Source organism: Rhinoraja longicauda, chromosome 30, assembly GCF_053455715.1.
Source record: "Rhinoraja longicauda isolate Sanriku21f chromosome 30, sRhiLon1.1, whole genome shotgun sequence".
In the NCBI taxonomy this organism is placed as follows: Eukaryota; Metazoa; Chordata; class Chondrichthyes; order Rajiformes; family Arhynchobatidae; genus Rhinoraja; species Rhinoraja longicauda.
In genome coordinates, this window is record NC_135982.1 from 6,677,999 (window position 1) to 6,705,920 (window position 27,922).

The following is a 27,922-nucleotide window of genomic DNA, read 5'->3' on the forward strand; positions in this document are numbered from 1 at the left end:
AGAGATTCGTCACAGTGCAGCAAGCAGTAGAGAACGCCATCGCCAGACCACAGATGTACGACATCCCCTATTCGGCCATGAACCCGCAAAGAGTCGGCTAAAGTCCAGGAAAAGCTTCCTCAACGAAGTTGAACCAAATGCTGAAGCTGAAGGTACTAGAGTTGCATTATGGGAAGAGAGACTAGCCAACCTCCCATCAACGACATCCATGTCCATAAGTGCCAACGAAGAACTTCCTCCTGGGGCGGAATCAAGCTGTGCTGAATGGAAATGCCTCAACAGACTGAGAGCTGGTACTGGTCGTTGTAAAGCGACTCTCAAGAAGTGGGGTTATATAGACACTGAAGACGTCATCTGCATATGTGGCACTGAACCACAAACTATGGAGCACCTATTGAGATGTCCTCTATTGGAGCACAAATGCAAAGCTGAGGACCTCACAGAGAACAAAGATATTGCTCAGACTTGTGTTCTGTTTTGGCTGAAACACAATATCTAGCATGTGTGGACACGATTAGAAGATTAAAAGAGGATTTGGTTGTTCCAATTATATACAACTCAGAATACCTGGAGAATTGTGCAAAGGTCAAATCACTATACTGAGGGAATGAAATAATTGTGATAGAGGGAAATTGGGGAAGGGCCAAGAGCATTTCTGGGATGGCAGGTTTGTAAGAAAGAGAGATTCATCACAAGGTGTCTATACTCTCGACAGTTTAGAAGAATGAGCAGTAATTTCATTAATTAATTTTGATAAACCTGGTTCACAATTACAAAAGAAATGAGAAGAGACTTGATTGTATTAATGCAGAGTATGATTTGATTTGGCTGAATAGCACTCAAACCAAAACTTCTCACTGTATCTTGGTGCATGCGACAATAATAAACCAACACCAATACGCTTCTGCCCTCCATGCCCCCTTCCCCAAACCTGCTCTGCCATTCAACTAGATTTCTTCCTCTAAATTGCAATGGATCTTTGAAATTTTCTCCTCAAATGGTCAGTGGAGGCAGTCATTGGGTATACTTGAGAGAGAGAGAGAGAGAGAGATTGACAATCATTTTGACCATAATGAAATGGTTAAAAGAAATGTGCCAAAAGATTAGCCAAATTTCTTATGTCTGTATTTGGTAGAGTAGTTAAAAGCTTAAAATAGCCTTCATATTGCAGAAGTATGGATAAGGTTTTCAGTTTGAAACATATTTAGCAGTTGCCTCATGCAGTGATGATTAATCATCTAAAGTTCTGGGAATGAATAACAAGAAGACCCAGAACAACTTAATTGAAAGAGTGGATTTCCAGGACTAATTGATCCCTGGATGAATGCATTGAAGAATAGGAGGGAGATGGGTATTGGTAACAGCAAATCTCTGCGTAGATCAAGAACAGAGATGCAGAGAGATCTTGGGTAACAAAGTGAAGAAATAAGTCTGACCCATACTGATAATCAATATTGAGTATCGATGAGTGGTAGATTGTGCAAGGTGTGAGCATTTGTTTGGTATCCTTGAATAATGCAAAGCATACCTTTCGTAAGTCTTTAATTGTGTATCTCCATTACTTGTGAATTCTGCACAATTGTGGGCAATACGTTATTAAGCAACTGACAAGTGACAACTGACAACTAACAACTGACAACACAAGTCTCCATTTCTGTTAGTAGCCAGCAGCAACCAGGAACTCCCAAGTCGTAATCTCGACAGTGGCATATCAAAAAAGAATGCTACTTTTATATCCACTTTGAACTAATCATTATAGAAGTGGATTGAGTCAATTAATAGTCAACAGCTTCTCTGAACTATTAATAATAGATTTTTACTGCAGTCTACTCAGTAGCTTCAAGATATATCCTTGAGCTATCCAAAGGCTTTATCTGCATTTAGTATTGTTTACCACTACATCCCACTAGTAATATAAATTGCACATAGTACTGAAGAGTTTAAAATTCATCTCATCATACATTTTTTTGTCTAAGCTCCCATAAAACAGTTTCAAAACCTCGAATGGTTTGGCCAGCAGGTGGAGTTCTTGATGGAGCGACCGCAGGCAGTGAGAATGGGCCCGCACCTGTCCTCCACCATCACCCTGACTACCGGCACACCACAGGGCTGTGTTTTGAGCCCCATGCTCTACTCCTTATTCACATACGACTGTGTTCCTGCATTCGACACCAACGCCATTGTCAAGTTTGCAGATGACACAACGGTGATCGGGCTGATCACCAACGGTGATGAAACAAACTACAGAGCGGAGATGCAGAACCTGGCGGACTGGTGTTCAGATAACAACCTGTCCCTAAACACCTCCAAGACCAAGGAGCTTATCATCAACTTCCGTAGATCACACAATGGGGAATACGCTCCGATATTTATCAATGGGGACAGTGTGGAGAGTGTGTCCAGCTTCAAGTTTCTGGGCACTCACATTTCAGAGCATCTCACATGGTCCACTAACACCACTGCGCTGGTCAAGAAGGCGCAGCAATGACTGTTCCACCTGAGAACACTGGAAAAAGTCTGGTCTACCCCAACAGCTGCTGACGACCTTCTACCGCTGCACCATAGAGAGCATCCTAACGCATGGCATCCCTGTGTGGTATCTCAGCTGCACGGAGGCAGAGAGGAGAGCTCTGCAGCGGGTAGTCCATAGAGCTCAGAAGACTATCGGAACACAGCCACCAGCCTTGGAGGGCATCTACAACACACGATGCCTCAGAAAAGCCACCAGCATTCACAACCCCTGCAATAGTCTGTTAGAAATTATACCATCGGGCAGACACTACAAGGCCTTCTATGCCCGCACCTCCAGACTCAGGAACATCTTCATCCCCAGGGCCGTAGCTGGTACGAACCGGTCCTGCTGAGCCGGATGATCACATCGCACAGTGATCCGCCACAGATCTACTTGCACTTTATACTGTTTTAAAACTGTTTCTAATTTTGTTTCACTGGGTTGTCTAAATTTATACTGATTAGCTAATTTATTGCATCATATGGAAGGCGCATTCCCAATCTCGTTGTACCCCTGTACAATGACAATAAAGATATATTGTATTGTATATGGTTTATAAAATTGGAATAAAACTGGAAAACAATTAACTATTCCAAATGCTATTAAGACACAACTAGCTTAGAAGCTTTAAAAAATCTGATGTAGCTATCAGCTGACAGTGCATGCGATGAGCAAATTTGCAGATTGTATAATAGAAAAATGACATACATATAATCTCCCAGATGTTTCCCCACTGATTGAAATTTATCTTCTGGGAAATTCTTAACATTAAGGGGAGCAGGAGAGGACGAAAAAGTAGTAACTTACTATGTACACATAGGTGTAAAAATCCCAGTATGGATACAAAGCAAAACATTTTCACAATATCTGGTTCACATGGTAACAATGGTCTTGCAATGACATATGACTGGGTACAGGCTTCTCTGGAATTTTATTCTGGAGTTCTTTCCCCATTGGACAAGAACTAAATCAGTCAGAATCTGACTCACACACGAGAGAGCAGGGGAACAAATCCCATAAAATACTTTAATACTTAAATATAAAGAATAACCTTAACAGCTCTTACCTTCATGCTTTTGTCCAGATTCTCAGAATCCAAGAGATCCAGCCCTTCTTTGCATGTGTACAAGCAGTCAATCACCTTTTTGCTTTCAATTTTTCCAGTCTGTACCATTAAACCAGCTAGACTGCCGTGGTAAAACTGAGCCATGCGGAATTCTCCTCCTGCCATTTTAAAAAATGGGATTAAATGCCTAATGCTTGGCAATCTTTCAAGTCTTCCAATAAACGTGCATTCATGCAGGTTAGTGAAACTTCCATTCTTACCATGGTTAGCTTTGCTCTCATGTGCATAATGGCTGACTTGCAGTAGGGAAAATGCCCTCATGCATATGGATTGGGGAACAAGCAGTACTTTAGTCAAGTAAAATTCATGAAGATGGAAGGAATTGGGGTAGGTGGGATGAGTAGTTGCACAAGCTTTAAGTCAGTGAGGTGGTACACAAACACCAGATTTAAGCTATTGCTAAAGTTGTGCAAGTTAGAACAATGTAGAGCAGAAAGATCATTCAGGCAATGATCTGTGCCAGATTATATATCAAATCCAATTCATAAAATTCTAAATGACATGAAAATAATTTTTAAATCTACCAAATTAAAATAGTAACTTGATATAGCACAAGACCTCACATTACGACATAATCAACATGCTCCTCCATTCCTCTACCCCCAAACCCTTGCCACAAGCTTTGTTACACAAATTGCCTGAACACTTGGCTATATTTACATAAACAAACAAAACTGTTGGAAAAACTCTGCGAGCCAGGCAGCATCTGTGGAGTAAAATGGATAGACTACACCTTGGGTAAGGACCCCGCTTGAGACCAAGGAAGGTTTTCTGACCAAAAACAGTTTCTCCATTTCCCTCCACAAATGCTGCCTGACCCATTGAGTTCCTCCAGCAGATTGTTTCTTGCTCAACTTTCCAGCATCTGCAGCTTCTTGTGATTGTTATATTTCTGTCTTTCACTCAGAGTAACTTCAATTTACACACATTTCTATTGCCAGTATTGAACAGTATTGTAATATATGTCATATTCCCGATGCCATAAGTTATCACAAATTCATTAATAGATTAAAGTAAAGGGAAATGGCACTCAGAATATCACTTAGGCTTGGTAACATGGTGGACCAGAAGAGAACTAGGAAGAATAATTGGATTAAAAAAATCAAGAAGCACTTTATCTATTGACTAAAATTCCTGTTGTGTAGTGATTCCACTTTAGTACAAGATAAACAATTTCAATTTGCTTACATACAATAACTTTGAATATTTGGGGGATAAAGGTTCTCTTAGAAGTGGAATGCTACTTATCCTTGATACCAAGGGCTAGCAACTTAGTAACTAGCAATGATTGATTAGTAGGACTAGATGTTACAATCCCTAAGGTTTGCACTACAATTGACTGGTGTTGTTCTTGGGGGTGACCACTAGGTGATGTGGCTACCATTCAGACACATCTTCAGTTGTGTACCTCAACATCACTGGGTGTTTCGGCCTTTTTATCACAAGACACCCTCAGTCAAGGCAGGCCCACCGCAGGGTGATCACTCCTGGGTGTGTCTTATGGTTAACCTCTAAATGTAGGATTCAAAGAAATAATCCATCACATTTGGAAAATTAGCAGTTGGAAAAGCCTTTGGTTTTGATAGGTATATGATTCTATATACTAGAATGCAGGAATCAATAGAAGTAACAAATGTTAACAGCTTTGTTTAAATCATTTAGTGCTGAATGAGAGGTATAATAAGTTGGAACATTAACTTCACAAATTTGGTGCATAAAGAGATTTGAGAAATCATCAATTGCTTCTAACAGCGATGTTCCAAAGTCTCAGAATAGCAAATTTATAGTGTCAAAAATACATTATAATGCAATTTTAGATAAAACTGAATGCACTAACATGGGAATTTGTATTTACCGATAATATCCCATTATTTATAGGACTGTTCCAAGATATGTAATTCAATTTAATAACCAATTCACTGTCAAACAGCATGTACACAGAAATCCCAACTGCACAACAACCCCACACTCCCCACTGAAAAGAAATGTAGGTAGCACAATGGAGAAATAAGCAGGGGATGATGCAGCCAAAGTGGATTAAAAAATGAACATTTTCATGCTAAATATGAATATATACTAAACAGGAAGGAAACCCTCAGCAACCTGGATAGGCTTCAGTCACAGTTTCATTTTCATTTCCTGTATATTCTGTGGAAAAGCAAGACAAAAAGAAAACTGCAGTAAAGGACCAAATGACTATGGGGAGTCTAACTGCGTGCGTCAAAACAATGGAAAATCCTTGGTTAGGAATTTGCTGCAAATTCTAAACTAGTGAACAAAAAAATGCCGACTTTATTTCCTTGGATCATCCATTAAATATTTATCTAATTACGCAGTAACAGCTTTTGGAAGTTACCCACTTATCCAGTCTCCTCCTCATTTCTCAAGTCATTTAATCTTGGCGTACAAATCCAAAGCAGCAATTTTGATGTTCTTGCCTAGATGGTCTTTCTTAGGCAAAACAGCATAACAAAAACTTGCAATTCATTTGTCCATTGCCAAAATTATTTGAGTTTAACCTGAGCAAGTGAGAGTTGCTGCACTTTGGGAGTTAAATAAAAGAGGAAAATAAACAATTAGTGCTAAGATCCTTAACAGCACTGATGTTCAGCAGCATCTTGGGGTTCAAGATCAGAACTACCTGAAAGTGGCAACACTGAAAGTAGATAGAGTGGTAAAGGCAGCATATGATATTTTTGTCTTCACTGGTAGGGACATTTGCGTATGAGAGTTGTGAGGTCATGATGCAACTTTATAGGATTTTGGTTGGGCCACATTTGGAGCAGTGTGTACACTTCTGGTCGCCACACTGCAAGAAGGATGTGAAGGATTTGGAAAGGGTGCAGAGGTGGTTTACCAGCATGACGCCTGGATTGGGGGATATTAGCTCCAGGGAGAGGTTGGACAACAGAACGCCACAGGTTGGCACAGTGAAGAGCCGCTGCATCAAAGCCCAGAGACTCGGGTTCAATTCTGACCTCAGATGCTGCCTGTGTGGAGTTTGCATCTTCTGTGCTCCGGTTTTGTCCCTTATCCCAAAGATGTGCGGGTTTATATGTTGATTGGCTCTGTAAATTACCCCTAGCTTATAGAGGGAGGGGGAGAAAGTGGGATAACATAGAATTAGTGTGAACGAGTGAACGATGGTCGGTGTGAACTCAATGGACCAAAGGGCATGTTTGCATGTGGTATCTCTGAATTAAACAATCTATTATATTTATATATGAGGGAAGACCCGATATTAGTATAAAATTATGAAAGGCATTGATAGAATAGCATTTTCCCAGGATGTAAATATCAAAAAACTGGAGGGCATCAATTTAAGACGTGTGGGGCAATGTTTCAAGAAGGTGTGCAGAGCAAGTTTTTGATAGAGAGTGGTGAGTGCCCCGGAACACGTTGCCGAGGATGGTGGTAGTGGAGGCAGATACTCTAATGTTGTTTAAGTGATTTCTGGATAGGCATATAGTTTTGCAGGGAATAGAGGATATGGATTATGTGCAGGCAGATAAGAGTTGGTCTTGCCATCATTTGGCACAGTCATTAAACCAACTGGCCTGTTCCTGTGTTGTACTGTTCCATGTTACATGTTTTATGAAGAGCAGGTATGCTGGTTTTCTCAAGCCCGAAATCCATGTATCCTACATTAGGAGTACCTGCATAATAATCAGTAGCCGAAAGCAGCTAATCCATCTCTCAATGCTGAACCTAATTATGCACCTGTACATTTTGGTACTGGGATGCTTAGTGCCTTTACCCAAGACTAATTCACCCTTTTGCATTGACCTTAAATGTAATCTGTATTTAATCTACATTATTCTTCATTTTCTTCCAACAGCCAGAATCTTTCTAAAAAAAAATTATTCAGAAAATATTTTAGCTTTTCTTATGAGATAAGTTATATGCAATCATTTCCAGTTTAGATTATTTTTTAAATGAGAGTAAAGCATAACAGCCTTGTTATTTCTGAAACCTTCCCTCCTTTTCTGCAGCCAGTGGTCATACAGAAGTAGTAACCACTATGAACATCAGCTAGAGCCTGATCAAATGTTACCAGGCAGAGCAAATGTCAGCAGGTCAATCTTGTTGGTGGAAGGGAGGGAAACAATCACAGTTGAGTCTGATCCTAAATTTCCAGCACATTAACATGCACAGGTACACCAGAAGCATTTACCGAATAGAATTCAATTGGTGGATTAAACACAATAAATAACTAATTGTTTTATTCAGTAAATATATGTCAAAAAGAACAAATGGTGTAGGTCATTTGACCTGTATGCTGACATATAATAAAAGTCTGGCTGATTCATTTTCTATACCAACCCCGCATATTCCCTTAATTTCTACAAATTCCCTTAATTTCTACAAATCTACCAATTTGTGTTGATCATGCCTAGACTACAGCTCCACAGCCCTCCTCGGTAGAAGATTCTAAAGATTCACAAACCTCTGGATCAAAAGATTCCTTTATCCTTAATGACTGACCCCTTATTTTGGTTTGTGAACACTAGTTCTCGATTAGGGGAACCATCACTCCAACATCTACTTCACAAAGCCCTATAAGAGTTTTTTTTAAACATTTAAATAAGATTCTCATTCAAGCTTGTAGTGTATAAGCCCAGTCTGTTTAAACAAAAGCAACACACTGGGTTCCATATTTCAGCAAGATGTCTATATTCTTGCATTCGCATCCTGTCACAATGAAGTAATAAGGAAGATAGTATTTAAATATTAACTTTCATTGACAAATATAATCGAGGACACCAAGGTCACTCTAAACACCATTTTTCAATTGATCAGCATTTTAAAAACACCGCTTTTCAATATTTTTGACAAAGTGGGTGAACTTTTACATTTACATTTGATCCCTTTGTCCAAATTATTGATATAAATTATGAACTGACACCATTCCAGACTCCAACTGCCCCACAGCATCCAACCCAAAATTATTTTGGAGACTGTATTTGAAACATTGGATGCGATATTTCTTTCAAACCCATGTCATCTCAGTTTAATCCTATCATTATTTAGCTTCACTAACAATAATTTCAAGTATTTTTCCTACTATTGATGTCAGTCAGTTGATCCTGGCTTTCTCTACCCCCTGCTTTTTATTAAATACGGTAATATGTGCTTCCTTCCAATTTGAGGGAACGGTTCTCGAATCAGTGGAATTTTGGAAAATGACTGAGTGCATTTCCTTCAGGTCATCAGGTCTTGGCAATTCAGTCTCACTAATCTCTCTGGATATTAACATCTTACTAATGCAGTTTATTTGAGCTCCTTCATTCACTCACGCCTAGTTCTCTTCAACGTCTCATTTCTTCTCCTGGGGAGGCAGAAAATATTTCCCTTGCATTTCCTTACTCCCCAAGATAAATCCTCCTGTTGTGAGTTGCAAGGAGCATATATTACCTTTAGCTAAAAAAGACAAAATTCTGGTGTAACTCAGCAGGTCAGGCTGCATCACTTGAGAATATGGATAGGTGACGTTTCAGGTCGGGGCCCTTCTTCAACAAGGGAGGGTACTGACTTGAAATGTCACTTATCAATATTCTTCAGATATGATGTCTGACCTGCTGAGTTACTCCAGCACTGTCTTTTTTTGTAAACCAGATCGGCAGTTCCTTATTTCTATTATTAACTTTAGCCGATCTTTTCGTTTTTACATGTATAGAAGTTTTCAGTCTGCTTTTTTTGTCTTACTACTGTTGCAATCTGTACTTATATTAAAATGTCAAAAGTTAAGAACAAAATCTATGGATTTTAATATATGCCAGTGATTCCACTGTACTGCCCATATCCCCCAACTGCCTGCACATTACGTAATGTATTACTTTACCTTGCCAGCAAGCTCCAACCACCAACTGAGTTTGGATCTTTGAATGGTGCAGTGGATAATCTTCAGTAACTAGAAAAGGATCGTGTGCAACTCCATCCACAAACAGGGCCACAGTGGGGATGTCAACATTTAATACATAGTGATGCCATTCTTTATCACACACCTACAAGATGTAGGAAAGGAATAACAAGAAAGGTCAAGCTGTTATCCAATTTCCTGATATGGATCCCCGTTTAACAGAAAACAAAAATTTGTACGCAAGAAGTTGATATTCTACTTGCTCCAAAAGTTTAAACACAAAATTTATTTTAATATATTGCTGTCATAATGCCAGAACAACAATAGTAGCTTATTTCCTCTATCTTTCTCGTCCTTTATTACTGACCTCATTTTGATCATGTTCCCCACAAATTAGTTATCCATTCTAAAACATGCTATTAATTTGCCTGAATGTTAACTGACAACATCAAGAATTAGAGCCAATTCCAATATAACTTGCAATATATTAAATGGTAAATTTATCCAGCTAAAGACAGTTAAAGGATCTGGCCCTCAGCTACAAACTTAGATTGCAGAGTTATGATATTAACCGATTTGGGTGACACTGTCAATTTAAATGACTTTACTGATCAATACAAATTAGGAACTGGACTAAGATGGCTCAAATTCACTTTATATAGGATACCCTTTAAGCTACAAAAGGATATTTGAAAACCATTATTAGAGTAGGCTTTTGAACCAAACCTGGAGTTTAAACCAAGTTTCTCAGCCAACCGCACTAAAACAACTGTGTGTACAAATTCACCCAATATGCCATGGCATCCTTTAGCAACCCAAAAATCCTTTGCATCATGCAGAGGATCGTTCTCGTCACCAAAATTGTGGCCGATACGATAATGTCGCATCACAGTAGTTTTGTTTTATTATATTAAAAATTTGCTTTCATATATAATTTGGAAATGCACTTGATGTTTATCAATGCTGTATGACTAATTCTTTAGAGCTATATCTTGATGAAAACAAATAATTACTACATTAAAAGCACACCTGATATAGATTCAATAATTTATCTTTGTCGCTCTTGCCTGATATAAACACATTCACACAAAGATTTACAAACCTGGTCTATTTTCCAATGGAACTCTGCAGGTCGGAAATTCTCACTCTCTGAAGGATTCTGACGGAAGAGGAATACCAAGCGGCAGTTGTGCACATAAAGGGAATAGTGGTGACGATTCATTTCTACAATGATTCAAATACACAACAAGCAGTGTAAATTACCAATTATGCAGCACCAAAGTTAATCAGCTTCAATTATTTGAAAATATTTGAAGGAATGGTCCTACGGTTGGTATTTTTATTCTCCCCCCCCCCCCCCCCCCCCCGTAAGGATGCGTAGGGGTGCTAAGGCATCTTACATTTTTTTCCTGCGTTACACTTAGTTGATAAAATTAACAATCCTTTGAATACATTTAATCACAATGCCAACTTCAGGTTGTGACATAGAAAATTCTGTTAAATCTCAATAGCAGCTTTTTATTAATTGCCATTGCCAATGTCACAGGTTGAAAATATCAGGAGTTCTGCAGGGGCTAGGAGATGCAGTCTGATCTTGGTCTTGATCAATTACATTCATGCCGCAGACAACAACACAGACAATACATACATATTTCAGCAGGGGTCACTAGATAGCAATCAGTAGGAAGAAGCCTGCCTGACATTTCCTCCATCCAAGCAAGCTGAGGCCAATTATAAATCAGCTAATTTGCGACAAGTATTCCAATTTGTGAAATGTGTGGATGCAGATAAAGCTGCATGAGGCTGAGTTACAAATGATCAATGAATTCTACAAGGTGCCCAACTTAATGAACCAAGTGTTTACTTAAGTAATCAATTCACAATATGATGTCGTAACACCGTACGTAATGTCGCAATAACGATTCACAATATCGATAATGTGTATAATGTATTATAAAATTGTTTTGAGTTAATTACTTAAGTATACATTATACAGTTGATATATTAATACATTGTTTTTAAAATGTATTACAGTTTTATTATACAAGCTATTTTATAATAAAAAATGTACAACCGGACAACTTTAGCATACAGCTTTAGCATGGCCTTTGACAAGATACCACATGGTATGCTGGTCCAGAAGGTTAGATCACATGGGATCCAGGGCGAACTAGCCAACTGGATACAAAATTGGCTTAAAGGAAGGAGACAGAGGGTGGTGCTAGAGGATTGTTTCTCAGATTGGAGGTTTGCAACAAGCAATGCTGGTTACACTGCTGTTCATTATTTGCATCAACTCTTTGGATGAGAATAAAAGTGGCATAGTTACTATGTTTATGAATGACACTAAAATTGGTGATATAGTGGACAGTGAAGGGTATCTAAGATTACAATGAGATCTTGATCGACTGATATTGGTTTATTATTGTCACAAGTACCAAGATGCAGTGAAAAACTGTTCTGCTTGCTATCCAGGCATGTCAGTCCATATACGAGTACAACGGGTAATACAAAAAGAGAGAGAAAACAGAGTGCAAAATATAGTGCTACAGCCAGATTTTAAAAAAACTGCAAGGGCTCTAATAGGATAGACTGGAAGATTAGAATACTTCCTCAGCATACGAGAGGTCCATTTCAAGTCTGATAACTGAGCCAATGAGTTGAGGAATGACAGATGGTGTTTAATTCAGATAAATGCATGGTGTTACATTTTGGTAAGACAAACCAGGACAGGTCTTGTACAGTAACTGAGAGGACCCTGAGGAGTATTGTAGAATAGAAACCTAGAGGTGCAGATACATGAAAATGGTGACACAGGTAGACAGGATGGTGAAAGTGGCTTCTGCCACCCATGCCTTCTTCATCAGTCAGGATATTGCGTATATGAGTGATGTAGATGTACAAGATGCTGGTAGGGCCACATTCAGAGTACTGTGTACAGTTCAGGTTGCTCTGCGAAAGAAAGGATGTCACAACCTGGATATGGTAAGATTTGTTTTCCCTGGAACATAGGAAGCTAATGGGTGATCCAAGAGATTTATAAAATCATACGGGTCACAAGTAAGATTAACATCCATAGTTTTTCCCCCTCAAGGGAGTTTAAAACTAGGGGGCAAAGGTTTAACGTGAGAGAAGAAAGATTTAAAAGTGTTCCGAGAGGCAACTTTTCCCCATACAGAGAGAGTGCACATTTGGAACGAACTGCTAGAAGTAGTAGTAGATTTACAATTTTGACATTTACAAGGCACTTGGACAGAAACATGGATAGGAAATATTTGGAGGGATATGGTCCAGGCGCAGACTAGTGGGGTAGCTAGGTTAGCATGGGCGACTGGAGATGATGGGCATGTTTCCATGCTGTATGTCCCTACGACCTGAATACATTTACATTTTCCTAAAAAAAATGTGATGTGACCATAAGGCACTATTTCTCAACAGAAGGCACCTTATTTCTACCTCATTTCAGAAATTCACTCTTGATATTGCATCATTTCTACCTTGATCCAAGTGACTACAGACTGGATTCAGCTTCTTTTGTAATGTCAGCCCAATTTTCCAGCTGTTCGATGTATTCATTAATCAAGTACTCAGATTAAACTGTAATTTAGAAGTCTTTTTTCAATCGATCATAACATTCTATAATTTGTTTTTTTTTCTGTTTTACTAATTTTTATATCACTCTTCTAAAGTTGGAAATAAGTCTTATCCATGATCATAAATAATCTGAACTACTTATTTTTGACTAGGTTAAAAAGACAGCTAATTCTTGGTTGTACATGCCTAAAAAAATACTTCTCCACCTGGCATCACTTGCCAATTTAATGGGATGTTTTAATAAATAGTGCGTCTACACTTTCTATTAATGCAGGGTAATATTCCACATGACTTCAAAAGGAACAAATAGCTCCATACCAAAGGGCATGGCTGAGCAGAAGCCTGGTCACATGGATGTGTTTCAAAGATCTTCAGACACTAATTAGGCAACTTTGAGTAAACTCGTGCATACCTCTCTTGTCAGAATTGCAGAGGATCGTTTCCTTCTCCCCTTGAATACCAGCACCCGGTCCATGCAGCATCCACACGGAAATGGTAAGTGGCTCCTCTGGATTTGTCGTCAAAATTCCATCTGGGATTTTCACAGCTAGAGTGCCATTGAATTCGAAGACTTCATCACTGTCATGACCATTGTCTGTCGGAAGACCAACTGTCCAATTTGTACTGCTACTTGGGGAGGGGAGGAGATCAACTGTTCCAGACGCAACACCTGACATCAGACAACAAAATTGGACATGTACATTATTAAGAGACACATGGCCAATGTAGGCAATAATCTTTATTAGAGTAGACACAATACCAATATAGTATCATGTAAGCAGAACCAATTATTTTGTTATAGACGAAACATAAAAATGAATTGCACAAAAAACACACGATAGACACACAATGCTGGAGTAATTCAGCCAGACAGGCAGCATCTCTGGAGAAAAGGAATGGGTGACATTACTCCAGCATTTTATGTCTATGTCCCGTGCTATCTTCATGGACTTCACACCTCCCCCTGTGGTATGGGGATTTTCCTCGAGTGCTCCAATTTTAACCACCTATAAAGATGTTGATTTCTAGATTAATAGGCCATTGTAAATTGGTGACAAAATGTAGGAAGAGTTGAAGGGGAAGTGGAGGAAGGAGTGGGGAGGAACATGGAATAAATTTATATGGATGCATGTTAGCTGAATATGCATTAAATTAATAATGCAGCTTTAGTAGCTGAAGAACTTGTTTGTGATACTATGACATCAAATCAAAATGCATCATTTTGAGCCTCTTGTAGTAACAATTTATAGCGAACATCTTCTACAACCTAATTTTTAATCAACTTTCAATTATTTCCAAGGGCCTCGGACTTTAGTTTAAAAAAAAAAAAGAAATCCAGCATGGAAACAGGCCCACCAAGTCCACGTCGACCGATCAACTATTCATTCGAGTTCTATGTTATCCCACTTTACCATCCACTCCCGACATACTAGGGGCAATTAAAAGCTAATAAACCTACAAACCCATGTCTTTGGGATGTGGGAGGAAACCCACGCGGTCACTGGGAGAACATGCAAACTCCACACAGACAGCATGCGAGGTGAGGATTTAACCTGGGTCTCTGGCACTGAGACAGCAGCACTACCAGCTGTGACACTGTGCTGCCTTCCTTAAGCCTTTCCTGCACCTTCGAGATTAAACACATTCCATTGGTGAGATTGAGCAAGATTTCCCACAACGGCTTTGGTAATTTCCATATTGTCATTCTGTGACTTCAACCCTTCTAGATCAGTTAGTATGCTTATTGCCTCACACTAGCATAATGAACATCCACTCCATGGATCACCAGCATATATGTACTCTACAACATACACAAAATGCATTTCACCAACATATCAAGATTTCTTCGAAAGCTAAGCCAGCAATGGGGAGGTACTTGGGAGCACAATGACTCCATGCTGAACACCATCTTACCTTAGAAATACAATTCCCTTCTAACATTAGACCAAAATCTTGGAGTATCTTAGGTGCAAGTGGGAGTGCCATTGCCAGTGCTTAGATAAAGTCTATCAAGATCAAAGCTCGACATGCCCTTCTCAAAGTCTGGGAATGTGCAATCTCAGTTACACCCACCCCATTCGTGAATAGCAGTTTTAATGACCTTTTGGCTCATGTCTGGTTATGAACAGGTACAATGATTCCTTAAGATTCCATTGAAATGTAACTTGTCAGGATACAAGTAACATTTTTATTGAGCACTTAAATCTAAAATTGGTTTAAATTGCAAATCTTGTTTAAACTTTGATACAAGTTAACATTCAACAAATGTTACACAGTTTGCATCGATTTTTAATAAACTAAGAGCACGGTGGAAGTTTGATGATTGCAAAAATATAAAAGATCAACTAATTTTATCCTAGGCAAAAGTAACACTTATGCTATAGGTCAAAATATGGTTGAGGCACAAAGCATAACAGTTCAAATCCCCCAAAACATCTGAAACAATGCTAACGTAAGCAACAGGTTGTGGTAGAATAAACTGCCTTTGACAAGTTCGCACATTCATCCAATTAAATTAAGAGTCAAGAGTTCTGTGTTTAATTATATGTACTGACAACAGATCAATGAACTTTTACTAGCAGCTTAACATGCATTGCCAAGGCAGATAAAAGCAGTTTAACTAGGTATCATGGTCAGCACAAACATTGTGGGGCAAAGGATAAATACAAAAAATAAATTAATTAATAACCGTAATACTGGTGCAATAAAACAAAAAGTAGGGAGTGCAACCAAAGACAGTCCATAGAAGTTGATGGTTGCTGAGGTTAGTGTTGTGTAGTGTTCAAGAGCTGATGGTTGCTCCTGATTGTTAAGAGCATGATTATCCACATCAAACCCACAAAGGCTTTGTGATTAGATTACTCATCCTGTATTTTGATACCAGTAAGGTGATTTTTTTCTTTTTACAAAAATGGGGAATATTTTACATTTTAAAAGTTATTGCACAATAAGTGTACGAGGTCATTTCACACACTTAAAACATGGCAAGTTAAGTTTCCAATCTTCTCAAAGCACAGGAAGTAATTTTACAACAGAACAGCTCAGGTTACAAAAAAATTCACAGAGGATGTACACCAAAGCAATAAATAGTAGCAAATAGTTGCTTGCAATAAAAAGCAATCAGCAGGTGCAAACGAACAGTTTGCTAGTAGTTGACAAAAAAATCTTACCACACAATCTATGGAGTGATTTTTCAGAATACGTTTCCCTGTCGCATCCTTTGCCAATATGGCTTGTTTCTAATTCAATTGTTGCTTGAATGAATGTTATAGGTTCATCGCACGTCTCCAAATGCATACTTGGAAATAATGCCAAGCTTCCAGTGCCAGGCTCATATTCAATTCTTTTACTCCAATCTATTGCACAAAAATATTAATAGCCCTTAATATTGTCTTATCAAAGCACCAACACCACAAAAACATTCAACAGCACTTTAGTGTTATGCTGCTGCAGATCAAATAACTTGTTTATTGCCACTTTGAATTGTGTGTTTCCTAATTTTATATCTCAAATAAATCAATGTTTATACATAAAAAACATTCAGATATGGAACAATAACTATTAAATATGTATTCTTTAAATTAACAGTTGCAACATGAAACAAATAAATAATTTCAGGACTATTATGTTACTTTTTGGGTATGGTAATATTGTGGTTAAGTTACTGGACTTGCAGCTAGTGTTCTGGACCACTGAACCTAATACAGCAGCTGAAGAATTTGTTCGTAATCAAATAAATCAGTGATTTTAAAAAACTAGCAGAAAACAGTAAACCATTAAACCACGACAGCCATAAAAACTCTCATCTAGTTCACAAATGTCCTTCAAGAAAATCTGCCACTCTTACACAGTCGAGCTTTGTACATAAGTACAGACACACCACTGTGGTTGACCCTAGCTCCTCTTCAGTTTGTATCCTTATTGTTTTGATGTGTTTATGCTTTATTCCTAATTGTTAACTGTGAGCGGAGCACCAAGGCACATTCCTTGTATACGCACATACTTGGCCAATAAACTTATTCATTCATCCATTGAGAATAATTAGGGATGGATAGTATATTGCCAGCAATGTGCATGTAGTACAAAATAAACATTTCTACCCCTGCTTATTACCTTGCCAGCCAGGCTTGCATGTAGGTTTGATGTTGATCTTGACGAGAACATCTTCTGTGGAACGTTTCTTCCCACAATCATACGCAGTCACTGCAAGCTTATACTGCCGATCTTTGCTATAATTCACCTTCTCTGTGTTCTTAATAAACCCTGCAAGAATCAACAATTTACAATAACGTCATGCATAGAAGAAAATATAATGTTGATTATACTGGCATTAGGAAATGGAGGACAATAGTTTATCAATAAATATTTAATACTAAAACTTAGTTGGAATAAATGATATGAAATCTTCTTACATTGCTGTACAAGAAAAAAAATGTGCACTGGGTGTTTTTTTTTTTTTTTTTTTAAGAGGAAAAAGAAAATTACAGACCTGTCTGGACAACTTTAGTAGTAACATTTTCCACCATTGCAAATCTTGGAGATAAAGTTGCTAAATATATTTAAGACAGCAATATGTAGGTTTCTAGACTACATCCTATTCATATTTCATTATGACATACATAGTGGCATTTGGCCCAGAATCTATGCTGGATCCTAGAGCAATTCTATTATCCCATTACTCCACTTATTTCTCAGTAACCCGTTCTCTCAAATGTTTATTAGCTCTTATCACCCATCGACATCTAGGGTGTTTGATAATAGCCAAATTGTCTAGAAGGTGTCTAGAAATCTACATATTGCTGCCATAGATATATTTAGCAAGTGCAGAGTGACTTGGATAGATTAGGCGAGTGGGCAAATGCATGGCAGATGCAATATAATGTGGATAAATGTGAGGTTATCCACTTTGGCGGCAAGAACAGGAAAGCAGAGTATTACCTGAATGGTGACCGATTGGGAGAAGGGGAGATGCAACGTGACCTGGGTGTCATGGTGCACCAGTCATTGAAAGCAAGCATGCAGGTGCAGCAGGCAGTGAAGAAAGCGAATGGTATGTTGGCATTCATATCAAGAGGATTTGAGTTTAGGAGCAGGGAGGTTCTGCTGCAGTTGTACAGGGCCTTGGTGAGACCGCACCTGGAGTATTGTGTGCAGTTTTGGTCTCCTAACCCGAGGAAAGACGTTCTTGCCTTAGAGGGAGTACAGAGAAGGTTCACCAGATTAATCCCTGGGATGGCGGGACTTGCATATGAGGAAAGACTGGATAGACTGGGATTGTACTCGCTGGAATTTAGAAGACTGAGAGGGGATCTTATAGAAACATATAAAATTCTTAAGGGGTTGGAGAGGCTAGATGCGGGAAGATTGTTCCCGATGTTGGGGGAGTCCAGAACCAGGGGTCACAGCTTAAGGATAAGGGGGAAGTCTTTTAGGACCGAGATGAGAAAACATTTCTTCACACAGAGAGTGGTGAGTCTGTGGAATTCTCTGCCACAGAAGGTAGTTGAGGCCAGTTCATTGGCTATATTTAAGAGGGAGTTAGATGTGGCCCTTTTTGCTAAAGGGATCAGGGGGTATGGAGAGAAGGCAGGTACAGGCTACTGAGCTGGATGATCAGCCATGATCATATTGAATGGCGGTGCAGGCTCGAAGGGCCGAATGGCCTACTCCTGCACCTATTTTCTATGTTTCTATGTTTCTATGTCGCCACGGTTTTCTATGGTGGGAAATTTCACAGATTTGCCACCCCTTAAGTGAGAAAAATGTCTCCTCGTCTTCGTCCTAGACATCTTACCTGATGTAGTGGGATATGACCACTTTCCCCACTCCTTTCATTCAGCCTATAAAGCTCTTTCAGAATATTGAAAGACTTAGATAGAGTGGATGTGGAAAGGATGTTTCCAGTAATGGGAGAATCTAGAACCAGAGCGCACATCAGGCAAGAGGTGCAGAAGTGTGAAAATGCATACCTCCAGATTCAGGAACAGTTTCTTCCCAGCTGCCATCAGGCAACTAAACCATCCTATAAAACCAACTAGAGTGCAGTCATGACCTACCAACTACCTCATTGGAGACCCTTGGATCATCTTTAATTGGACTTTACTAGACATCATCTTATACTACATTATTCCCTTTATTCTGTATACTGTGGGTGTCTTGATTGTAATCGTGTACAGTCTTTCTGCTGGATAACAAGCAACGAAAAAGCTTTTCACTGTACCTTAGTACACACGACAATAAACTAAAACAGCCTCAGCATAAAAAGGCGTACCTTCAGAATGGAGTTGAGGAGGAATCCCTTTAGCCATGTGGAATTCATTGCCACAGATGGCTGTGGAGGCCACGGCAATGGGTATTTTTAAAGCCGAGATTGATAGATTCTTGATTAATACGGGTGTCAGATGTTACATGGAAAAGGCAGGAGAATGGGGGTTGAGGGGGAAAATTAGATAAGCCATGACTGAATGGAAACTCATGATCAGAGGGAAATGTGATCACGCTACATAGATCACAATGGAGGTCAGGACTTAGGACATTGGAGCTGTGAGGCAGCAACACTATCTGCTGCACCGTTACAAGAATGGCATTAATGGATGAGGTCAAGGCAGAAATTTAATACCACGGCTATGAGTTTATTAAATGACAGTAGTCTTGAAGGGCAAAATAGCCTACTACAGTTCCTATTTTTCTGCAATTCCATGTTGCACTTACACCCATCAATTTAGCTTTTGCTTACCTAGTATGACAACACTGTTCAGTACCGATTTAATTTCAGAATCATTTTGTGGTCAAGAAACCTGCTGACAATCACCATTTCAAGCTGGATTTTTTTTTTTTTAATCTCTATTTTAAACAGCTCACCGATAGAAACCCAAGATTAATTTGAATTATATTCTTTGAAATTAACTTTATACCTGCATACTGTATATCTTACCATCTTTATCAATAGTAAATGGTACATTTGGAGTAACAATTTCATAACTGCAGATTTGACTGTACTGAGGTGAACAGTCAGCATCAATCGCTTCCACTCTCAAGATGCTGTCATATTTCTTTCCTTCATTGACTGTAGCTTTGTAGGACTTCTCCTTGAAAACTGGGGAGTACTCGTTTACATCATTCACCTGGATATGAACATTGGCCCTGAAAACAGAAATATACGGTCAGTCATAAGTCAGTAACCACAAATGAAGAGGCAGGATCTCAATCACTTTAAAATGCATGACAAATAGTGGGATGTCTTCCTTTTTATATATAAACAACAATGGTCAAGCCAGCCCAAGTTACTTGATCATCAATTGAAGAGGGAGTTCCTTTCAAGGCACGTCCACCCTGAAACAAGCTCCAGCACAGAGCTTTAAGCTTACAAGAATGTCATTGTAACAGTCACTGACTTTGATTACTAGAATTGGGATGAATGTGAAATATACTGACTCCAAGCACACATTGAGATCACCATGGAAAACTATACGCCATTAAATCAAAGACGGGTAGTTAAACTTTCATGTTGGGATTGGTCATCGACAAGCACATGGCCTTTTATCAGACATGCCCAAATGATGTTGAGATCATGCAGATTACCACTTGGATGTTCTGCCTTTATTAAATAATTTCACTAATGGACTAGTGATATTATTTTGTAACGCACAGGAACCTAATTTTCGGCAAGTCAAAGCACGTATATAGTAGCACCAAACTTAAAAGGAATTGACACATACTACTTTCGACACAAATTCAAACTACATTTGTAAATGATGGTTTTCTTAGTTTAATTTTTATAATTCTAATGAACTGATCTAGATAGCTTGTGCCAGAACAATGAAGACTGCTGACTCAACTTGCAACATTTTGAAATGTGCCACAGTCTGTATTCTTTCATCCATCACTTAGGTGTCCGATCAATTAATTTTTGTGCTTGTAGACTACTAAAGTGCAAGTCCAATGACTTGCAACCCATCACCCATGTGTTTAATTATCTCCTTGCAGTGGGAAAATCTCCATCCAATCAGTAGATCGTGTAGCAGCTGGCAGAACACCCAAGTATTTGGACAGCAATCCACATTGGGGCATGGTGCATTTTGAGATGAACATTTAAAAATAAAATAATTAGAACCTTTGACACCATTTAAAGCTTTCATTGATATATACTTATGTTTGATGCAATTCAAAAGCAGCAAGTCCCTATCAATTTCCTTTAAAAACAGCTGAGAATAACAAGGCAGATACAATTGTAATAAAGTTTGCTTAATATAATATTCATACCAGTTAAATTTCTGACGTGCAATATTTGACTTTCTGGGATTTAAACTAACATTTTAATAATTGTGTAATCTAAAATGTTGGTTGGTAATTGCACAGGCCAATACTGACATAACTGGTGACTTGCTGTGGAATGCAACAATCCTTTTCAACTTCACTCATTTGAGTAATGCAAGGTTGACACAAATCTGGCAGTGAATAATAGAAAACCAAGCATCCATTCATAATTCTATTAAATATGAGGGGAAAGTAAAAGTGGGACAATAGTGATTCATTTTGAACTATTCTGAGTGCATAATCAGGGCCAAAACATCAGTTTCATATGTGAGTATTTGAGATTTGATTCGACCACAATGAGCAGTCATTAGCAACTCTAGTTTTAGATTGGTTATACCATGTCTTTTGTTCTAACTAAAATGTTAAAAAGAAACAACCAGCAGACCCCAGAGGAGTTTCTGTTGCAGTGTATACTTACTTATGGGATTTTTTCATATTTTCTCCTTCTGGACCCTCGCCACAGTCATAGGCCTGGATAGTAAATGTATACTCTTTCTGCAACTCACAGTCCATGACCTCTTTAGCACGCAAGACACCTTCGCCAGTGGTTTTATCAACCATTACAGCTTCAAAAGGAACATTCTGCCCATGAATTCTAAATCCACAGATCTCACCTAGAGATTAACAAATGGCAAGTTAGAGATGGAACAATCATGCAACAATTCAATAACAAAAAGATTTAATGTGCAACAGCAGTCCAAACTTCACAGCCAAGGGTTTTGCTTTTATTGTGAGGGTCTGTTGAGAAAGCAAAGCCTGTGCCTTGTTTGGGTGAGTTCTGGGATTTAGTATGGGTGCATATGCCTGCCTTCCAAGCCACTGGTTTACATTGCATCCATTCATGCAGGAGAGAGAGAGAGAGAGAGAGAGAGAGAGGGAGAGAGAGAGACAGGGAGAGAGAGGGAGAGAAAAAAGACAGGCATTTCACAGGATTACTTATGACAGTTATAACTTGTAACACACAGCCATGGCTGCTGGAATCTTCTATGCCAAGCTACTGGACAGAGCTGGGCTGTCTATTCCGACCAGGATAAAGAGTTAAAGTGCAAGTTAAAAGTCTAGAGATGTACAAGCATTTGACACAGATTCAGCACAGTTTCACAAATTCTGTCAATTTCTTTGAAAAATTATGTTTTAAGTCTTCCTGTGCAATGTATCTGTCTATAATTAGGAATCAAGATAAATCACTGGATGGCAACTCAGCATTAGAAATATCAGTTGGATTTCCTATCCCAAAAGAGAATACCTTACATATGTTAAGCCTGCATATGTTAAGAATACCTTAAATATGTTAAGTTCGTTTGACAAAAAAAAGACAAAGGTGCTGGCGTAACTCAGCGGGTCAGGCAGCATCTCTTGAGAACATGGATAGGTGACGTTTCGGGTGGGGACCCTCCTTCAGACTGATGGGGACAATTGAGAAAAGCCATCTAGTGAACCCATTTATTTCACAAAATGCTGGAGTAACTCAGCTGGTCAGGCAGCATCTCAGAAGAGAAGGAATGGGTGACGTTTCGGGTCAAGACCCTTCTTCAGACAGACCCGAAGGGTCACCCATTCCTTCTCTCCTGAGATGCTGCCTGACCTGCTGAGTTACTCCAGCATTTTGTGAAATACCTTCGATTTGTACCAGCATCTGCAGTTATTTTCTTACACTATCTAGTGAACCCACATCATGCAAGATATCTAAAATGAATTCTAAATGTTTAGGATTAATTAAATTATCTATAACCACACGCTTCCTCTAAGGAATCAAAATAGCAAGTTAAACCACACATTTTGCTACCAGGATAGATCTCTACCTTCCAAACAACTACCATTAACACAGGGGCAATCAGAAATAAAAAGAACTGCAAAAGGGGCTGGATAACACAGCAATAACAGATAACTAGAGCAGGCACGTGAGTGAGGTTTTTAAAAAAAAGGAAAAAACCCCAAGCGTTTGCAACGGGGGTCAAAAATTGGAATTTTTTTGAAAAGTTACACACAAAATTACCAGCTTCAAGCCTCTTTTAGTGCATTTCAAAGTAAAAACAGACATTATAAAATAATGTGAATATGTCACTGTACACTAATAACATTTTGAAGTGAATTCGCACATTAATTGATAATCAGACCAAAAGGGTGGTAATTGACTTTTCTGCTGTGTTTTATATTTTAACCCTGTCTTAATTAATTTAGTAATATAATCTTGCACTTAAATTTAATATTTACTCATTACAGTTCCACCACTGATTTTCTGGCACTTTTGGTTCGAGCTTTGCTGGTTTATCCAGCAGGCCAAGGAAGTCGGCTATGGGGATAGATATGCTGGCTCCAGCTGGGCCGGAGTTCCAGAGCCCCGACCGTAGGTTGCAAATTCAACCCACCGATCGACCATGGAAGTCCCAATGAGGTCGAGATTGGCTGCCTTGCCCAGCCTAGGTGCCACATTTTCGGGGAGACTGCCAAGGCATGGGGGATTTCTCGCGGAACCCCTAGCGACCTCTAGCGGAACCCTAGTGTTCATTATAAGTCTATACATCTTTTTTTTCTTTATTTTTTCGACCCAATTTCTCCGTTTATTTGGCAAAGTGAAAAACACGGAAATCACGCAAAAAGTGCGGATTTTTTTTTTGTTTTAATGTGGAAATCCGCGAAAAATTCACATGCCTGCTAGAGAAACAACCAAAAATTCAACTTTCCAACATTAACATTTAGACTGAGGTCAAAACTATTAGGGACAATTAAACTGGACACCAGAAAAAGATTCTTCCACCATTTTCCTTCACACCCAAGATGAAAGAGTGCAATTAATTTATCAACTAAATTTCGAGCGCATATTCATCTTTATTTCATCTTCAAAAGCATTTATTATTAATTAATCTACAACAAATTGTCCAAATGTTTATTAAGGCAAGACATGGTATGGCTGAAGAACTTTGATACACAATAGATTTTTTTTTAAGGAATACCATGATGTCCACATTTCCAGAAATCAGGGATACGATGCTTCCGGTTTTTCAATTTACTTCAGCTATTGGAAAATACTGTTTACCTTCTCCCAGATTAGTAAATTCAGACAGTGAAGTGTTTTGCATGACTCAACTATTCACTAGAACATTATTTCATCTCCACCTCTCATCTCAAATCTTGTCCAGTCTTCCAGCTCTTAACATATCTGCACTACAATAATACATGCTTCTTGACCATTTCCTGGATTCACCTGCTGCACTAAAAGGGACTGTACTTACAAATAAGAAGACCCCAAAACTATGAAATGTCCTCCTTCAAGCCCTCCACTTCCAAGTTGAAATGTATCCCATATCTCTTTCATATTGTTCAATGTCAATTTTTATTTGATAGTGTTCCTCAGGGAAACCTTTGTGGTAAAGGCAAATGATAAATGCAAGCTGTTGAACAAGGATAACCAAGACCAATTCATATTCATTAGGGAAAGTGAGCTAATAAAGGAAAAATTTATAAGATCGCAAAGATGGCATTTGAAGTTTGCTTTTTTTCCATAATTTCCAATTGATGTCCACACACAATCAATCACGTTACAATTAAATTCTCCTGCCAACAGGCATGCTTATCCCAAAGAGCTTAATAATTAATGAGTTCATTTAAGGATAGGTATCGGGGCATTAGCAGGATCTAATTTATACACATGCAGCAATAGATGAACAAGTTTTAATTGACGTTTCCAGAGAGAAGAATGGTTTTTCATGACAGCAGCATTCCCTGCCTTTGAATGAATGCTACCAAATGTTTTCTAGGGTGGTGGTAATAGTAGAGGTGGAAAGAGTATAACAGGGTCTTGTTTTAGCTTAACCAAAAGACAGCATTTCTAATCATTCATGTTTTCTCTGGATAGTAAAAGGTTGGCACAGAGATTGTGTAAAAATTAATTGAACACTATTAAAGCAGAAGTGAAATTCAAGCCAGACTCTGGACAGCTAAGCCAAGATGCCACTCGTACAACAGACCATTCCCGGGATAACTAGGTAACTAGACAAATTATCCAGACAACAAGATAACTAGAAAGGCAAGAGATCATGCATGTAAGATAAATCAAAAGGCAGATTATGATCTAAGTGCAGAGAGAATACAAGTGAGTGAAGCAGAGCGATCTAGGGGCATCAATCACAAAAAGGTAGCAGGCATGTCAATCAAATAGTTAAGACAACAAATGGCATTTTGCTTGGCCTTCACTGCAATAGCACAGGATGTAGGTGAGGTTTCACCTGGAATACTATGTACAGTTTTGATACTCTTATCCAAAAAGAAAAAGTAATATTGGAGGCAGTACAAAGGAGATTCAGTGGGCTAATATATCGGATGATATGGTTGTCCTAGTCTGAGCCTGTATTTCTTGGAGTTACAAATGAAGTGTGATAAATAGATGCTGGGACGTTTTATTAGTGTTAAGAGTCTCAAATAAGCGAACATAACAGCAAGATAATGGGCCAGTCATTAAAAATTGAGTTAAATTACTTCTAAAAAAAAGGCAGTGATTCTCTGGCAATTATCTGCCCTGGCAGGTGGTGGAAGCCAAATCATTTGAAGTATTTAAAGTGGAGGGAGATAAATATTGAATAAGACAATAAGGTTTAGGAGAAATGGCAAAGAGGAGCCAAGGCCAGCATGGATCAGCCATCTTATTAAGCAGTGGACTGACTTGAAGGGTCTGATAGCTTACTTGCTAGTTGTTCCTAGTTGCTGGTGCATGCAGCCACTGCTTAGAAACTGAACAATGAGCATTAAAAAAATCAACGATCATGCAAGTTCCAGATAGTTAACTTTTTTTTTCAAATTCTCCGTGCATCTGATGCCTCGGTGCAGGAGGTCTCTTGACAGTTGCAAGACTTCCACAATTTGCAACGATGCATGCATGACACTCAACATCTGTAATCCATTCAAGGCGGTGGTTTTTACAGAGCCTGTGGGACCAGATTTAGAGATCCAACACAGTAGATTCCCAAGTCAATGACGTAGACCAATCCTTGCTCAACACCATTTAAACCAGCCTACTTCACTAAGCTCACACTCCCATCCACAACAAACTCTGCCATTCATTCATATAACCACTCAACAAGCACTGATCACACAATTGTCCCCATGGCACAAGTGTGAGGGAGGGAGGTGGGGAAGGAGGCAGTAGGAGTGGAGCACTGGAGGGGAGGGGGAGTAGGTAGGGATGGGGGAAGGAAAGGGGTGGAGGGGATGAGTTGGAGGGGAGCATGAGGGAACAACTTATCACAGCTCTCAAATACTTAGCCAATATACTTCCTCTCATAGACAAAGAGAGATTGCCTTGCATTCTTTCCTGACCAAGTCTAACCCTCTGTCTCTCTCAAAGAAGGCAATCAGAACTGTTTTCTACCAAAGCAAGGCCGACTCATTGTATCTGCCCCAAGCACCCTCTCCAACAATTTGGTAACATGGTGACCATAACTAGAAAATTACACAAAACGTCCAGACAACAGAAGCATAAGATTTTGCATACAGATTTATACTATCAAGTTAACCTTTGGCAATGAGAATTATACAACATCAAGGAAATTTTCCATTTATTTGTATATCAACATCAGAAGAGAATTTGGGCTGAATACAGTCTGGAGAAATGTAATGTAAAACATGTCAAACAACTGATATTTCTAATGAACTCATGTTAAACTTTACATCCAGTAATTTTTGCAGTTAAGCCTGGATAACAATGGGGAATAATATGGATGACAGGATTTGCTGTTTAAGTGCTGATTCCCCATTTTATGACCAGAGTTAGTGGGTTAATATAACTGTTCATGAAGAATGAAAGAAAGAACCCAGGTATCACCTTCTTTGGTGAATGTCACCTCATACCTCTCTATAAAGGGAAGAAAAGATAAACAGAGGTCAGTCATCAAGGTAAGAAAGCAAAAAAGAGTGAAGGAACAAGTAAAAGAATCGGTGAAATACAAAGCAACTTATACTGATATTTTTCATGCACAGATAACTTTAGGATCTTTGTCAAACCAACAATGGAAATTTTAGTCAAAGGAGATTAAGGAAAATTCTTAGCGCAATACAGCTCATTAAAAACATACTAACCTTCACAGTTCCAGGTTCCCTTTAAAAACAGGTTATAAAAATAAATCATCTACCATGACTCAAGCCATAAGCAATGCATTGCAGAATTATACAACATCTGCATAGACTATTATTTCAGAATGATGATAGTAACTTGATTCACTAAAGACAATCAAGATTATTCACAGTAATGCAATCAGGAAGCAATTTGGTGCATAATCCAACAGATTACAGGCTACCTGGATAAAATAAAATTCAGATAAATTAGAATTGAATACCACTGTTCCATTTTTTTCAGGAAATATTCCATAATTAACAGTCAACTCATATTTCCTACTTTATTTGACCTTGGGATGGCCTCTTTTTACGAGATCCAGATATTGCAAAAGACACCATAAGCATAATTAAATATTGGATCAATAGCACTATTTCAAGCCTTACTCTCTCCTTTCAGAATCATTCA

General features: G+C 38.7%; 1 protein-coding gene across 4 annotated transcripts in view; it reads right to left on the minus strand.

The window, feature by feature from the left end:
* The window catches only part of clstn1 (calsyntenin 1), a 73,950-nt gene that overhangs the window by 13,346 nt on the left and 32,682 nt on the right, over window positions 1-27,922 (minus strand). The window contains exons 3-12 of one of the 4 annotated variants that reach the window (XM_078425437.1): window positions 27,227-27,256; window positions 21,827-22,022; window positions 20,027-20,235; window positions 17,206-17,355; window positions 16,263-16,448; window positions 13,505-13,762; window positions 10,601-10,722; window positions 9,481-9,643; window positions 5,742-5,786; window positions 3,579-3,736 (exon numbers count right to left, since the gene is read on the minus strand). In XM_078425437.1, the coding sequence (XP_078281563.1) occupies window positions 3,579-3,736; window positions 5,742-5,786; window positions 9,481-9,643; window positions 10,601-10,722; window positions 13,505-13,762; window positions 16,263-16,448; window positions 17,206-17,355; window positions 20,027-20,235; window positions 21,827-22,022; window positions 27,227-27,256 (1,517 nt within the window). The remainder of the gene's footprint in view (window positions 1-3,578; window positions 3,737-5,741; window positions 5,787-9,480; window positions 9,644-10,600; window positions 10,723-13,504; window positions 13,763-16,262; window positions 16,449-17,205; window positions 17,356-20,026; window positions 20,236-21,826; window positions 22,023-27,226; window positions 27,257-27,922) is intronic. The other 3 variants (XM_078425439.1, XM_078425438.1, XM_078425440.1) reach the window with 3 other exon arrangements.